The sequence below is a fragment of the Opisthocomus hoazin genome, chromosome 5, assembly GCF_030867145.1.
Source record: "Opisthocomus hoazin isolate bOpiHoa1 chromosome 5, bOpiHoa1.hap1, whole genome shotgun sequence".
Taxonomy (NCBI): Eukaryota; Metazoa; Chordata; class Aves; order Opisthocomiformes; family Opisthocomidae; genus Opisthocomus; species Opisthocomus hoazin.
The window spans coordinates 83,974,998-83,990,298 of NC_134418.1; the positions used below are offsets into that span (position 1 = coordinate 83,974,998).

Genomic DNA, 15,301 nt, shown 5'->3' on the forward strand with positions numbered 1-15,301 from the left:
ATCAAGATACATGTATATAAATCTTTTTTACAATCTAAGGGCAATACTGATTCTTCCCCAAAAATACGTAGCAAGGTTACCGTGAAGGTGGAGTGCTGGAGACGTAAGGATTTCGGTCACTGACTGTGTACAAAATGAAGTACAGGCCATGCCTGGACTGTCGGCCCATCCATTTTTCAGTCCAGTCCTGAGAGCACATCTGCCGTGAGCGAGCCTGTAGTGTCCTTTCACAGTTTGTTCAGTTGTTTCTCAGATTTAGCATCGCCAACGCACGTACTGGTATTGAGGATTGGCCTGAAGTGATTGAAATAATTTCATGGGGTGTTTTACCAGACGGCGTGAACTTGTTGCTGTTACCTGAGGTTGGGTTGTGACTTTTGACCCGGTGACTTTTTCAGAACCTTGTTTCTTTGGCCGAGCAATAACTTGGCACCCAAGAACTTACTGCCTCTCTGTGAATGATAAGTCAGCATAGTGCAGAAGCTGCAGCGTTGCAAGCTGTTGCGATTTTGCTGCGGATTGAGCAACGGTGTGTATCAATAATTTGTATATCCACGGCGGCAGCTGAGGTTTTTTGATTGAGGACCTCAGCTTTCTCGAAGACAGTAAGTTCCTAGCCGCCTTGGTTACAGAAAAGTTTGAAAAACATGCACTGACGTAGTATCTAGAGACAAATACGCAGAAGTTATTGCATTTAAAAAAGCCCTGGTGAACTGTGGAGACGGACCCATGACCTTTGGACGCTCGCGGCGGGCAATGCTGGCGCGTAGGCGCCTTAACCTTTCTGCTGGCTTTCACACGCGTGCTGTTTCTGCTGAGCTGGAGATCTGTGTGGCTTTGGTTACAAAGCTTTTCCACTGTGATTAGCTTTCCTTTTGGTCTGGTTTAAGCATATTCCTTTCCTCCTCCTCTTAAAATCCCTTTTTGTAATATGCTTTAAAAGGTCCCTTTTTTTTGATTCTGTTTTAGACATTATCAGATATGGTTCTGTGCTTAAGTCCTGTGCTGTTTGTCTTAAGTGTTTGGTCATGATTTCTTTAGAAATCACAGAATCACAGAATCGTAGGGGTTGGAAGGGACCTCTGTGGGTCATCTAGTCCAACCCTCCTGCTGAAGCAGGGTTACCCAGAGCAGGCTGCACAGCACCGCGTCCAGGCGGGTCTTGAATATCTCCAGAGAAGGAGACTCCACAGCCTCCCTGGGCAGCCTTGGCCAGGGCTCCGTCACCCTCAGAGGGAAGAAGTTCTTCCTCACGTTCAGACGGAACTTCCTGATCGTTGGATCATAGGTTGGAAAAGACCTCTAAGATCATCAAGTCCAAACGGGCCTCTGCATATTGCAGAGCTGGGGCCTGAAATTTTCCTCGTTAGAACTCGGTTAGAGCTGGGTGGGCAGAGCTGCTCGACTCCAAGCAGTTTAAAACCGCAGGTTCCGCCGTGCAGTCTCTGTCACCTGGGCTTCCACGGGACTCTCTGTCACTATTAATGTTTGCGCTTGTCAAACGGAACAAAACAGAACAGGAGAGGAGGCTGCAAGCACTTAAAAAAGTAGGTCAATGGGCCAGCAGGTTGTTTGGCCAGAAAAGAACAAGTGGCTTCACTCAATCATGCTGTAGTTGTTTTTCTCCTGTTGGCAGGTTTTTCTGCTGTGCTTTAACTTCCTACGTTCAGGTTCGCATCTGTATTTTAACTGCCTAAGAGCCTCCGTTAGCTGCATGCAGAAAAGTCTGGTGTTTGCCATAAAATCTGTTAATGAATTTAGGAGTAACGTAAGCTTAGTTTTTAGATCCCAGCCTACTTTTCAGAATTTAATATGCTTTAAAACAGAATTTTTCGGCAGTGGTACACGTATGTAGTATAGTAAATGCATTTTATTTTATGAACATTAAGCAAGGCAGAGAGAAACGGGATAAAGCCAGGAGAAAAAACTGATTCTGTGTAACTTTAATATGTAGAAAATAGCATGGTGCAAGGGAAGAAACTGTATAAATGAAAAGTAATGGTATAAAGAGGCTGGAAGTTGGTGGTCACTTACACTGGCGCCGAGTTTTTTTAAGGAAAAAGTGCGTTTTTGAGGTAGGTTTGGGATAAGTTCCTGGAAATGTTTCTGAAGTGGAATTTGAAAGTAGGCTGTGTTGGAGGGAGTAACAGGAATGCAGCACGGCAGCTTTGCCAGTTGCAAGCAGCAGCGTTCTGCACATTGTGGAGTTCTCAGAGTGACGACTTTGGAGACTGGGAGAGGACAAGACGTAACTGAAAAAGGCAGTGAAGGCCCAGGTGAGAGTTTCAGGAGAAAAGGTGTTGAAATAATGGTGTGAAGATACACTTCGGAGGTAGCAAGTGGAAGTGAAGATGTAGGTGGTGTGAGAGATACCGAATTCAAAAGTAAAAATTACTTCAAAATGAAAGATTGGCATAAAGTGATAGCTTAAGGCAGAGATGAAATTGTTTCAGAATATCCATTTTATCAAGAAGAGCTTTAAAGCAAGATGAATTCAGACAGTGAAATACCGGGGATATTTTAGTATGCAGAATATTGCCATTCAGCGAGACCTGGACAGGCTGGAGAGTTGGGCGCAGAGGAGCCTGATGAAGATCAACAAGGGCAAGGGCAGGGTCCTGCACCTGGGCAGGAACAACCCCAGGCACCAGTACAGGCTGGGGCGGACCTGCTGGAGAGCAACTCTGTGGAGAGGGACCTGGGTGTGCTGGTGGACGACAGGGTGACCATGAGCCAGCAGTGTGCCCTGGCTGCCAAGAAGGCCAATGGCATCCTGGGGTGCATCAAGAGGAGTGTGGCCAGCAGGTCGAGGGAGGTTCTCCTTCCCCTCTACTCTGCCCCAGTGAGGCCTCATCTGGAGTGCTGTGTCCAGTGCTGGGCTCCCAAGTGCAAGAAAGATGAGGAGCAACTGGAGAGAGTCCAGCGGAGGGCTATGAGGATGATGAGGGGCCTGGAGCATCTCTCCTACGAGGAAAGGCTGAGGGAGCTGGGCTTGTTCAGCCTGGAGAAGGCTGAGAGAGGACCTAATAAATGCTTATAAATATCTGCAGGGTGGGTGTCAGGAGGATGGGGCCAGACTCTTTCCAGTGGTGCCCAGCGACAGGACAAGGGGCAACGGGCACAAACTGAAGCACAGGAAGTTCCAGCTGAACACGAGGAAGGACTTCTTCCCTCTGAGGGTGATGAAGCCCTGGCCCAGGCTGCCCAGGGAGACTGTGGAGTCTCCTTCTCTGGAGATATTCCAGACCTGCCTGGACGCGGTGCTGTGCAGCCTGCTCTGGGTGAACCTGCTTTGGCAGGGGGTTGGACTGGGTGACCCACAGAGGCACCTTCCAACCCCGAACATTCTGTGATTCTGTAATATTGCACATATAAATTAGTCTTCATGGAATGATTACTTCTTCTTTAGTAGGAAAAAAAATAAACAAGTGATCATTGTAAAACTCCTTGATTATAAAGTTCTCTTTTATTTTTTTACAGTTCAGAATTTAATGCTTTTCAGCAGAAGAGGATACATTGAGCTCCACGTTGTTCTTCAAAGGAACTAGGTTTCATAACTAAACCTGACACTTTAACAAGTCCCAAAGTGTAAAAGGTAAAATTGTGCTTATAATTAATGAGGTTCCTGTGACTTTCAACCATCAGCACTGCAGGGCTGATCAGCAGTGTTGAGCAGGGTGTTTTGTTCTCCGGAACATGACAGAATTTGGTTCTTAGCAGTAGGCCCAGTCCTTGATTTCTGTAGTGTTTGCTTTCAACTCGACTGGTTTCGTTGGCGTTCTCTCTGCGGTCTCGCCCGTTGGCATGCGCAGGTGCTGAAAGTGCTTCGTGCAGTGCGCGTTTGGATGCAGAGACAGAAGGGTCAGACCTCAGAGAGAGAGAAGCAGATGCACTACAGGGGCACTGCCTGTAGTCTTCGACTTCTTTTAAAGCACAGGAAATTCCGTCTGAACATGAGGAAGAACTTCTTCCCTCTGAGGGTGACGGAGCCCTGGCCCAGGCTGCCCAGGGAGGTTGTGGAGTCTCCTTCTCTGGAGATATTCAAGACCCACCTGGACAAGGTCCTGTGCAACCTGCTCTGGGTGACCCTGCTTCGGTGGGGGGGTTGGACTAGATGACCCACAGAGGTCCCTTCCAACCCCTACCATTCTGTTATTCTGACGTAGGACCTGTATACTGTGACAGAGGAATGATTTTGTTGAATTGTAACAACTGGGTTCTTTGTTAAAATGAAAATATTGACTCTTAAATTCTGATTCTGTGTAATGATGTCATTTGTGTCACAGGTGAAAGTTTTTTGTGTTTAGCTGTACCTGTGTTTTTTATTTTGCAGATGAATGGGACAGTGTATCACTATTCCTACAGAATTTAGTGTTACTCTTGATCCCTATAGCGTTAGGTACCAAATTAATTTAAAAATTAACAAAGGGCTAAAAAAAAGTAAATAGTACATACCTATATTAGTGCATGCTATGTCAGCTAAACAAAAACAAGTTTCTAACTGGTGTCTGGAGTTTAAACCTAATTCCATGCCGGTGGTGGTAGCTGTTTTTTACTGCTGAGCAATCTGTCTGTTGCTGTTTGCTTTTGACCAAAATTCGATCAAACACTTCTTTTTAGTTTACCTTCCTCCTGCCATTTCTGGCTGGATTTCAGATAGTGTGAATCTGTTACTTTATAAAACCTGGCCAACTGAGCTGGGGAATTTAATTTGTCGGTGTGGCCAGTGCAGTGGTTATTTTGAAGAATTGGAGTGAAGGGATGGTTGCTTCCAGCATCTCCTCGGGGCACTAGATTTTGAAGAATAAAGGCAGGAGCAGGTTGGGCCTTATTAACTGAAGAAGTGGGTGAGAGGGCCAGTGGGGCCCTTGGGCACCCTGGAAGAGGTTGTGCTGCAGCAGAGCTCTCCCAGCTGCCTTCCTGCTGCCCTCCACTTACGAAGATTGGCGGGGAAGAATCCTAGGCTTGTGAAGCAAAGCTGTATAGTATGTGGCTGTTGTAGATCTGGTGGAGACATAAGCTGTCTATCTCCGTTTCCCCATATATTAAAAAACTGAGATACAATTTTCCTGGAACGTTTTGCAGATTGTGTGGGTCATGGAGCTGCAGCTGCCATATTTCTTGCGGTATTAACACCGCAAGTTGCACTAGATCTGGCACTTTCAGAAGCAAAAAAAAATCCTTCCTTCTCAGAAACTATGAGTCACTAAAGTGACTAAACCCAGCTCCTTTGAAATAAATGCAATGCCTTTTCCTATGAAGTTTATAACATAGAAAAATTCCCAAAGATCTGCAAGTTCGGCTTGTATAAAACTCCTTCCTGCATGCAGCTGTTCCTTAACCACTGACGCTGCTCCAGTCCTGCTGCTCCCTTTGAGCAGCCTCTGACATCTGACTTTTCTGTGTCAAGGAGAAAGGTTTAATTGCATTGTTTTATGTTTTCATAAACATTTCAGCCTTTCCATACAGTCATGTAATTTTGAGGTGCCTAAAAGTAGGTTATTTGTTGAATTAATACTTACTTTAATTTTACATTCCTTCTCTCACTGTTAATATTTCATTCACATTCCGTATTCAAAATCATATGTACACCTGAAGAAACAAAAAACTTCGTACTGAACTTTTGTAATGAAGAACTGACTGCTTTCAGAAATGGCCGGGTTAACTGTAGCTTTCTCACAGTGTGGAGATCACACTCGAATAGGTATCTGATTGTCATCATTTCATAGGTCTGTTGTAACAATGTGCTCAAGAAAAAAGTATAGTAAGAAATAAATAACAGCTGTAAAATACGGCAACCCAAATGCTTTCCGTTTGCACAATTTTTAAATAGAATGTATTACTACTGAGGAGTGTCTTTTACATCTGTTTAACCTTCAGAATTATGAGAGCAATTTAGGTACAAGTTAAAATAAAAATAGAAAGCTATATCTAAATGCAGAATCAGAAAAAGATTTGTGTTGGTTTAGTCCAGACTTATTTATCGTGACACTTATTAAAACAGTGTTCTCTTGAACTTTGTCATGTAAAATGAGATGTTAAAGTCCAAGTTATGCTGGTGGTGGAGACTGAAGGAGAGAAGGTAGGAGGGCAGAGCAGGAGGCTGGAAGAGAGGGGAAGATGAAGAGCAGCTTATAGAGCAAAGGAAAACTTCGGTGTGCTCAGATGAAGCACGTTTGTTCCTCCAGAGTCACATTTTCGTGTTTATTCTTCTCTTACAGGCAAACGTACAAATGTCTACCACAAGACTAAAGTGTGCTGTGTTATGTTTTTTACCATAAGCACCCATAAAATGAGCTCCATTGCTGACAGGTATGTTAACAGCCACTAAGACTTTTGGAGGAATTACTGTTCAATGCTTTCGTTAATAAACTTTTCTTACAGTTAATATATAGAGAATAATAATTTATGCAAAAAATAAGAGGAGTGAGGTTTTGGCTTTTTTTTTTTTTTACAAAGTTATTTTGGTAGTTGTTAGATGTGTTGTTTTGTAGTCATTGGAAATAGTGATTTTTATTGTTGGAGATGAGTCTGAAACTATTACTTGTTTTCAGCCATGGAACAGCATCTGTGCAATTTAAGTTGATTTTTAATGTTTACTTCAAATTTTTTTTTTGAGTACTTCAGTATTTGATTAAGGAAAATACACACACTTAGACAATTAGTGATGCTGCAGATGATAGTAAAGTGACCTGCTAACCTATTTCAAGGGAAAAGCAATAGCTGAGACGTGGTTTCTACTTGATTCCTTGCGCTGGACTTTCTTAGCAGCTTAGGTGAACACCTGTCTGTAATATTCTGTGTGTTACCATTTGTGAGGCTTCAGGAAACAAAACTTCCATCAAATTTATGGAAAGTTAAACCTGTTCTGAATAAATAACAATAAAAGCAAAGGGTAAAAAGTGCCTGTTTGGCACTTTTAGTTCTTTTAGTGAAGCTCTGTGGCATTTCACTGAAATTTCAGCCCTTTGAATATACAAATTTTTTTTAGTTGCTTTATGTTTATGTAGTAGCGTACAAAATAATTCCTTCCTGCCATCAGTGCTTAGTGTTATGTACGATTGCTTGGTGACAGTTACTTGGGTTAAGGGAAGGAAAGATTAGGGTCAAATAAGGAAGGGTGGACACAGAGATCAGTGTCGACAGCACTGAATAGACTGAAAGCAGACAGAAGAAGTTAGAGAAATAAAGCGTGAAAATCCGTGATATGGCAGTTTTGGGAGGTAGAAGAACAGTTTTGACTTTGCTTTTAAAATCAGAGGAAATGAAACGAAGGTGTTGTGTGAAGTATACTGAGGCATCTTCAAGAGAAACATGTTCTCATTTTGATTTTTTAATACCTCTTGAGCAGTACATGGACAGTTGTTAGTTGAGGAATATTTATGTGATACTTGGTTAGAAAGCAAATCTAATGAATAATTGCTATTACTGTGTTTAATGTTGATATTAATTATCTATTTATAAAATTACTTATATGGATGAAGTATAGCATATTCCTCAGCCCTCTTCCATTAATGATACTTAAGTTTTTAAGACCATTGTGCTTTCTTACTATAAATATTTCCAGAAATTGTAGCAGAAGTTGCCAATAAGTAAAATTAAAATTATATTTGTCCTCTCATGTTTTCAAAAGGGTGAGGTAATCCGAATAATCAAGAAGACAGAAAAATAAAATCAAGCTGTGTTCAATTAAGTGTTTGCACAGGGTTGTAAGTTCTCATTAGAAATAGTCTGAAAATCCTTTGAGTCGCGTCAGAAGTGTAAGGGTTTTTGCTTTCTGTTTAGTAAATGTCCTGCAAGAAGAACTTAGAGCAGGCTTGGCTTCAAGTAGTTGGTGATGGTCTTTGCGAGACATCACAGTAAAACAGCGCTTTGGTTTCTTGATACGACGGAGATTTGCGGTGGTCAGACTCCACAGGAGAAGTTTTGCACTCTAACATTTGTTTCTTTCAGAAATGATGGAAGCATTTTTGATGGGCTGGTGGAAGAAGATGACAAAGATAAAGCAAAAAGGTAAGTTTTTAAGTTATTTAAAGCTGAGAAATATTCTGTACTTGTACATTTGGGCTTAACAGGGTGATTTCTAAACAGCAACAATGTGATTCTTTTATAAATAACTGTATTATTCAACAGCATTTCTTTTACTGTCGTTGTTCAGATATGTTGTGTATTTGTAATGGTGGTTCAATTATTTTGTATTTTTGTCAATGGAGGGTTTATTCCAAAGGCTTTGCTGCACCCTTCCATGAGGAGGAGGAAGCCGTTCCTCAGAACTGGTGTCTGAGATTTGGAGTAGGTGTTTTTGACAGTTCTCACAGCGGGGATTCGTAAGGGGCCGATTGCACCGGGAGCCTGGCAGTAGTCTGCAGCTTATTATAGGAAGGTGTCACAGCTGTTATAAAACGTTTTCTGTTTTGTTTTTCAGAGTGTCTAGAAACAAGTCTGAAAAGAAGCGCCGAGATCAGTTTAACGTACTTATCAAAGAGCTGGGTTCTATGCTTCCAGGTAATGCTCGGAAGATGGATAAATCCACTGTACTGCAGAAGAGCATTGACTTTTTACGGAAGCACAAAGGTAATTCTTTGCAAAAATAGATCAAAAAAAATCGTAAATTCTGAATTATTTTAATGATATTCAATTAGTACATAAAACATTAACAATTTTGCAGCTCCTTTAAGGAAATTGTCAAAAAATGTCAAGAGTTCCCAGAGAAAGATATTCTTAAGATCATAATTTATGTAGCAGAGATAGAACTATTTTTGCTAATATTTTGCAGAAGCCAGCACTAATATTTTTTTTGTCCCATAGTTGTCAAGGAAGTTCTTGAAGATAAGCATTTACTTTTGGAATAACCTTGACGTTCTTTGTTGTGGACAGGTGGAGACCCTTAGAATGTAGTCGCTTCAGAAGATGGAAATGGAAATTGTCAAAGCTTTGCTACTACTGATCCGTTTCAGGGGCAGTACTTGCTGGAAGTACTCACTCTGATATTTAGATAAGGCTAGTTTGAACAGTTGGTTTGTCTTTCCAATTTCCACATAAAGCAAGAAGCAGCAGCTAGGCTGAGGGAACTTAATGCTCCCTCTCTCCACATCAGGTATCTACGCAAGTGGCTGCTTTAACGAGGGTGATGATGGTCTCAGACCAGGAGTGTGGGCATCTTCTTTCCTTTTAGCTGGAAAAACCCTCCAGAATAATACAGAAATACTTGTAGCTGAACTTTTTAATTTTCAAGACCTGTCTGCTTATGTGTAAGCCACTGAGTGTGCCTGTGTTGTTTTGTAAACCCTCATGGGAGATGTCAAAACGATGAATGTCTTTGAACAACCTTGCTGTGTTGTGAATCTCTGGTTGTTTGCATCAGCTGCTGGTGGGATATACCCAGATATGTTGTACAGAAGTTCATGACGGATCATTATTTCTGTCATGAAAAAATTCTTCCACCAAGTGTACACTTATTTATGGCTGTTTGATACTTACGTATATAAAAAAAAAATCCCTGTTCCTGCTCCTACGCTTGTTCTTAATATGGCACCTTGTGGTTGACACTGCCAAAAGCAAGATTAAAAATCCAAGAAAATGAGCCCTTTCCATAGTTAACCTATTTCTTTGAGTAATTTCTGACCAAGCATCCTAACTAGAAAGCAGTAGGGAAAAAGAAAGAGCTATTAGGTTATGGAATAAAATAAGTAAAGCTGTTAAGTGGATGGATAGGTATGTATTCATTAACAGCATGTGTGTCAATTTAAGGTATATTAAGGTCTGAATAATTTTTTTCCATGTCCTAGCACATCTCTTCCATTAGTGTTACGGTTCCAGTAGCACCACATGTGTACTGAATAGTGCTGTTAAAAGGTAAACAGAACAATTAAAGTGGAAAGGCAGGGAGAATAGTGTAAGGCCTTTGTGAAAATTGGTTCTGTTTCAAAATCACTTTATCTTGTATTGATGATTCCTATCATAAAATACAGAGTGGAGGATGAACGCGTGTGCCAGCCAGCCAGCAGCACCAGTCATACTTCTTTCTTCCTGAGATTATGTTTTTAAATTATTTTGATTTTTCTAGGATAAAGGGGAAAAAAGCAGCTCTGGAGATGAGTGCCTGTTAGGGCATGGTGCTTTTGTCCTCCACCTGATGGGACAGAGTGCAGCTTTGTGTGAGCGCACGTGGCATATTCAGCTCCCTAAAGCTCTGGCTGCCAGTGCTCACCAGCCTTGCTCTGCACTGGTTGACATTAAAATGTTTTGGACAAAATGTTGGCAGTGCTCAGGAGCGTGCTTTGCCTCCTGAGGTGCTTGGATCAGTTTGTTGCAACAAAGCAGAGTGACCCCAGCAATAAATGAATTGTTCAGCAATGATTAGCTGCTTTCTTGTTGAAAATCCAGCTGTGTTCAGCCACCAGGTTCTGATTAACTGCGTCGCTTCTGGTTCTTTCTGGACCATTTTCACGTTGGCCAGACTTGATACTCAGGTGGCAGCTCCAGATGGTTTTTGGCCAGTGTGGATTCTGTTCCTCATTGGGAAAAACCAGCAGGGTAAGCACGCTGAAATTATATCACCAAGAGCTTCTCCTTGGCTAATGCTGCCTGTCATCTCCCTTTGAATTTGTAAACAAGAAATTTTTGAAAATTATGAAATACTGAAGAGTTTTGCCACTTATAATGACAAGGAGTAGACTGATGCTCATACAACCCACAGAGAAATGCTGCAGTTCTTGGCCCAGCTGGCAGTTTCTTTTGAGGATGCTCAGTACTGATGCAGAGTTGCTTCAGATCCAGGATTTGAAGGCTGGAGGAGTTTAATGTGCAAGCTTGGTTATGCTTCTTTGTCTGGTACCTAGCTCAGGAGCGTGACCTCAGTGTCGTTTATCTTTGACAGCAACCTTCTGCCATGATTTTTAAGCGTTTCTCTAAAGTTGAAGTGAAAAAAAGTTTTTACCATGTTACTTTGGCTCTGTTTTCAAATATCGTACTTGTTATTCTGATTACGGGGAATGTAGAAGAACACTGTACTTGTGGTAAGATACTTCAGAATGGTTCGTTAAAGGCATAAATTTCTGCTTTTCTTCAGTATAAATCCCTTCTACTGTAGAAGCCAGACTGCCTTTTTAAAATTCTGAAGTAGGATGATTATACGGACCAGAATGAGCCAATGAATTGGACTTTTCCAGTCCTAAAATGGAGACTATCTGTGTCCTATAGGCTGTATACATTAAGTACATTGAATTTTGCCTCTGCTTTGGTGGCAGAGCTTTTCATTTCCATGTCCTTTGACTTCCCCCTCAGTGCTCAATATATTTATTCTGATTTAAAAGTTAGGCTTGGGGTCATGCTTAGGTTATCCTAATTCTTCAGCCCTCTCTCACCGCTTTGTGATACCATTTCAAAACAGATAGCAAAAGCCTGCTCAATTTATGTCTTCTGTGAGGTCCGATCATCGGAAATTCTGGCCCGTCTTCTTTGTTGGTATATTTTTCCCCTCTCCTTGCAGCTCTCCACTTCTTGGCTGCTTCTTGCATGACATTGCTGTCGTTCGCTGTTCTTTTAGTGAAGTCTAAAGCTCGTTCGTAAAGTTTTCCCCCTTCAGTCTGGGAAACAAAGTCGTGAACTGTTCCAGCCCTTTTTCCATATTGAACTCGGTTCCAGGTTTTCTGTTCTCCATCAGCCATCTGAACGGACGAACCAGCTCACGGCCTTTGTACGGACTTGGCCTTCAGAAATGGGAAAGCCTCCGAGACACGGCTTGGTTCTTTCGCTTTGTGTAAATGCTGGAGTCACAGTTACTTGTTCAAGGTTGGCCTTGCAACCAGCGCTCCTGTAGTACCCTTGTTACTCATCAGAACTGAAGTGCTGCGCGGTCTGGCTGCTTGTTTTCCGTTAGCAGTTGATAAAGAAGCATCAGCTCTCAGAACCTGGGGTCTGGTTTTGCTTAGCAGCCATTAATTTAATCTGTCTTTCTCTTAAGTCCTACAGGAATCTCTGTTCAAAATTCGTTTCTGTGTGTGAATCGGATGGTAATTCTGCAGTGGAGTCTGTCATACAGCTCTTAACAGGCTTTGTTGCAAACCTACACATTTTTTAACATAACCTTATTTCTTTACAGTAAAGGGTGGGATGAAGAGAAAAGCCAGTGCCAATTTTTAGTGCAAAGGTTAGAATGACCAGGATTGGCCAAGATACTGGAGGGTTAGATGTTTCAGTGACCTAGACTGATCAGGAATTTTGGCCTTCTGCATCTTTGAAAACAACACTTTCAATAAAACATTTTATTGTAGTCTCAGAGGAAAGACTGTTTTTCTGTTGTCAAAATCCATTACTTACTGTCGTTAACTTCAGCATTGCCACGATGTCTGGCAGGACTGGAGCACAAACTGGGAGAAGGAAAAAGAAGACAAATCTCATTATGACACAGAGGAGAAGCCATGTATTTTATTTTTAAGGAACAACATCTACATGTAATAAATAAACAACAGGGGAGACTGGAGAACCTTCTGCAGTTTCCTACTGTGTATATGTAACGTAGTGGGAAAATAATGGCTTTTGGAAGTGTGAATCCTTACCTTGTGTATGTGTTTGATTGTAGAAATTACTGCACAATCAGATGCCAGTGAGATTCGACAGGACTGGAAACCGACATTCCTTAGTAATGAAGAGTTCACACAGTTAATGTTAGAGGTATATTATTTCTGTTTTTCTGGGAGTAGAATATTTTCTCACAGGGAGTCGTTCCAGGATGAAATTTTTCATTTGGATGGCGTAACACTTTTAGTTTCGTATTTTAATTGTAACTATACGTTTTCATGAAGATCAACAGTCAAAATTCCTATGTGTGCAGTGTAATAGAATAGAATCATTGAATGGTTTGGGTTGGAAGGGACCTTAAAGATCATCTAATTCCAACCCCTCTGCCATGAGCAGGGACATGCAAAACAGTTTTCAATTACATATAACATTATAACAGAAGAAGTCCACAAATAAACGTATTTACTCTCAAAGTGAAGTGGATAATTTAAAGGAAACATAATAATTTAAAGGAACATAAGGAAGGTCCTAGTCAAATAAAGAACTGTTATGCATAAATTAAAAACTTAATTATAAAAAAGACTCAATGCATCCATGTAACTTCTGAGCAATAAAGTGCTTAACTTGTTTGTTACGCTTTGCAGAAATGGTGTGTGAGCATTACTTTGCTAAGGAAGGTTACATGAATATTTGGATTACTACTAGAAATAAACTTTCAGTATAATATACATATTTCCTTGAAAATGAGAATAAGTCATTTATATCTTGTTAGTGAAACAATTTCCAATAGTTAAATGAAAAACATTAAGGTAAACGAACAAGCACTGTTTATTTTCATTCCATAGTTAAACCTTTCCTTTGAGGCACAGATTTAAAAAATAAAAAATTCTGATTTTCTGTACTTAAAAAATTTTCAAAAACATCTCTGTGGTGAATTTGCATATCTTTTCCAACAAGTTAGTGAGCAGTTGCTTCAGGTTTTCAAGATTTTTGTAGCTGTTTCTGGTGTTTCTCAAGTCCTCTTACAAAATACTTGTCCGCAACTGGTGACTGTAAAGCTAGAATGATAGGATATATGACTGTGTTTCAAAGATGTGAGCTTTAAAATTTCCTATTTAGAAATAAGGCAGTCAGAACTGTATCTCACAGTCTTAAAGTCTCAGTAAACTCTTACTACGGGTTGTTTTTTTTTTTGAGATAGGGAATATTGAGATTTCAAATACTGAAATTCATAGACTTCATCACCTCTTCTCTTAGTTTTCCACCTCTTATTGCTTTTTTTCTCTGGCTCAGTTTTCTGAGTTTTCTGATGTTTAAAATTATGATGGAATTAGAAATCACAATCAGACAGAGCGGGAGATGGGGGAAGTGGTGGCTAGCTGTACATGAACTGAACTCTTGCTTCTGAAACCACAGATTATATAAGAACAGAACATTATGGGAACTGTAATTATGGGAATTGAATTGCTAGTAGCGTAAAAGCAAGACCAAGAAATTTTAGTAGTGAAAAGTATTCTCATTTTTATAAGAAACTAAACTAAAATTGGTATAAATGTTGAATATAGCTTAACATTTTTAATATCCTGTGTTTCTTTTTATTTAACTGCCCATTATGTTTAATTTCAGGCTCTTGATGGTTTTTTTTTAGCAATTATGACAGATGGAAATATAATATATGTGTCTGAAAGTATAACTCCCTTGCTTGAACATTTGCCAGTAAGTACCAGTTGCTTTCAGTAACGTGTCGGTTTGTCTGTGGATGGTGTTCCGCTATGAGCACTAATTAATCGTTAGCCTTTTTGGCGTTAGAGAACAGGGGTGTACTTTGTTATAAAGATTCTGCTTTTTCTTCAGCACAACTCCTTGCTACTGATCTGCGTCCTGTATTTAACATTTCCTTTGGAAATACAGAATGCAGCTGGCACTCTGTTAGGCAGGACCCTGAAGTGCCAGACTAGCATCAGTTTCTCTTCAACACAGCTGAAACAACAGAGCTGACCGCAGGAGACCCGTTAGCGTTCGCACCTATCACCGCCTCGACACGAGTCAGCAGAGTACTGCTAAAAAGCTGTGTCCCTGGAATTTTTTTAAACTACTTTTTTATTCTGTACTTGGCAAAGAAGTCTTACAAGACATTGCTGCTGGGTCTGCTTTTTAAGCTAGGTATATGCTCGGGGTTTTACCACATTCGCACATCTTGAATCTGGGTGGCGGTGGTCACTGGCAAATGCAGTTTCTAGTTTTTTAAAGTCATTTCTGAATAATGTTTTTCTGAAATGAGGCAAAGTAGTACTCAAAAATACAAATGACTGACAAGTGAAACAAGGAGTTATTTTTTGAAGAGAGTTATTGTTACTTTATTGTACTTCAGAAGAAGTTACTGTTACAGGCTAGTTGTCTTACTGCAGTGAGAGAATTTTATAAAATTTGGAGTAGCTTATTTAAAAAAAAACAAAACACAAATTCTACTAAGGTATGCATGATACCGGCTTGAGAATTTTGAAAAATGGGCAGGTAGTTGTGATTTTTTTTTTTTTAAAAAAGTAGAATTTACCAAGTTCTTAGAGGCACCTTTGCTTTTCAGTGTGCCTTATGTATTCTAAACATACCTTCTATGATCCCTCAGTTCTGAGTACTTAATCAAATGCATTTATGCATATAATCAGTTGTTCAATTTTATTGCATTCATCTCTGTTGTTCCCAATTTCGTGTACATAGTTGTGGAACTGATTATAAAATTTATTCATAAAATCAACTGCAATTGTATATAATTATCGCT

The 15,301-nt window shown here is 40.4% G+C and overlaps 1 protein-coding gene across 9 annotated transcripts in view; it reads left to right on the forward strand.

The window, feature by feature from the left end:
- The window catches only part of CLOCK (clock circadian regulator), a 69,974-nt gene that overhangs the window by 27,673 nt on the left and 27,000 nt on the right, over positions 1 to 15,301 (forward strand). For 8 of the 9 annotated variants that reach the window (XM_075421974.1, XM_075421981.1, XM_075421979.1 and 5 more), the window contains 6 exons: positions 3,481 to 3,595; positions 6,222 to 6,312; positions 7,954 to 8,013; positions 8,426 to 8,574; positions 12,584 to 12,675; positions 14,149 to 14,238. In XM_075421974.1, the coding sequence (XP_075278089.1) occupies positions 6,266 to 6,312; positions 7,954 to 8,013; positions 8,426 to 8,574; positions 12,584 to 12,675; positions 14,149 to 14,238 (438 nt within the window). In that variant the 5' untranslated portion in view covers positions 3,481 to 3,595; positions 6,222 to 6,265. The remainder of the gene's footprint in view (positions 1 to 3,480; positions 3,596 to 6,221; positions 6,313 to 7,953; positions 8,014 to 8,425; positions 8,575 to 12,583; positions 12,676 to 14,148; positions 14,239 to 15,301) is intronic. The other variant, XM_075421980.1, reaches the window with a different exon arrangement.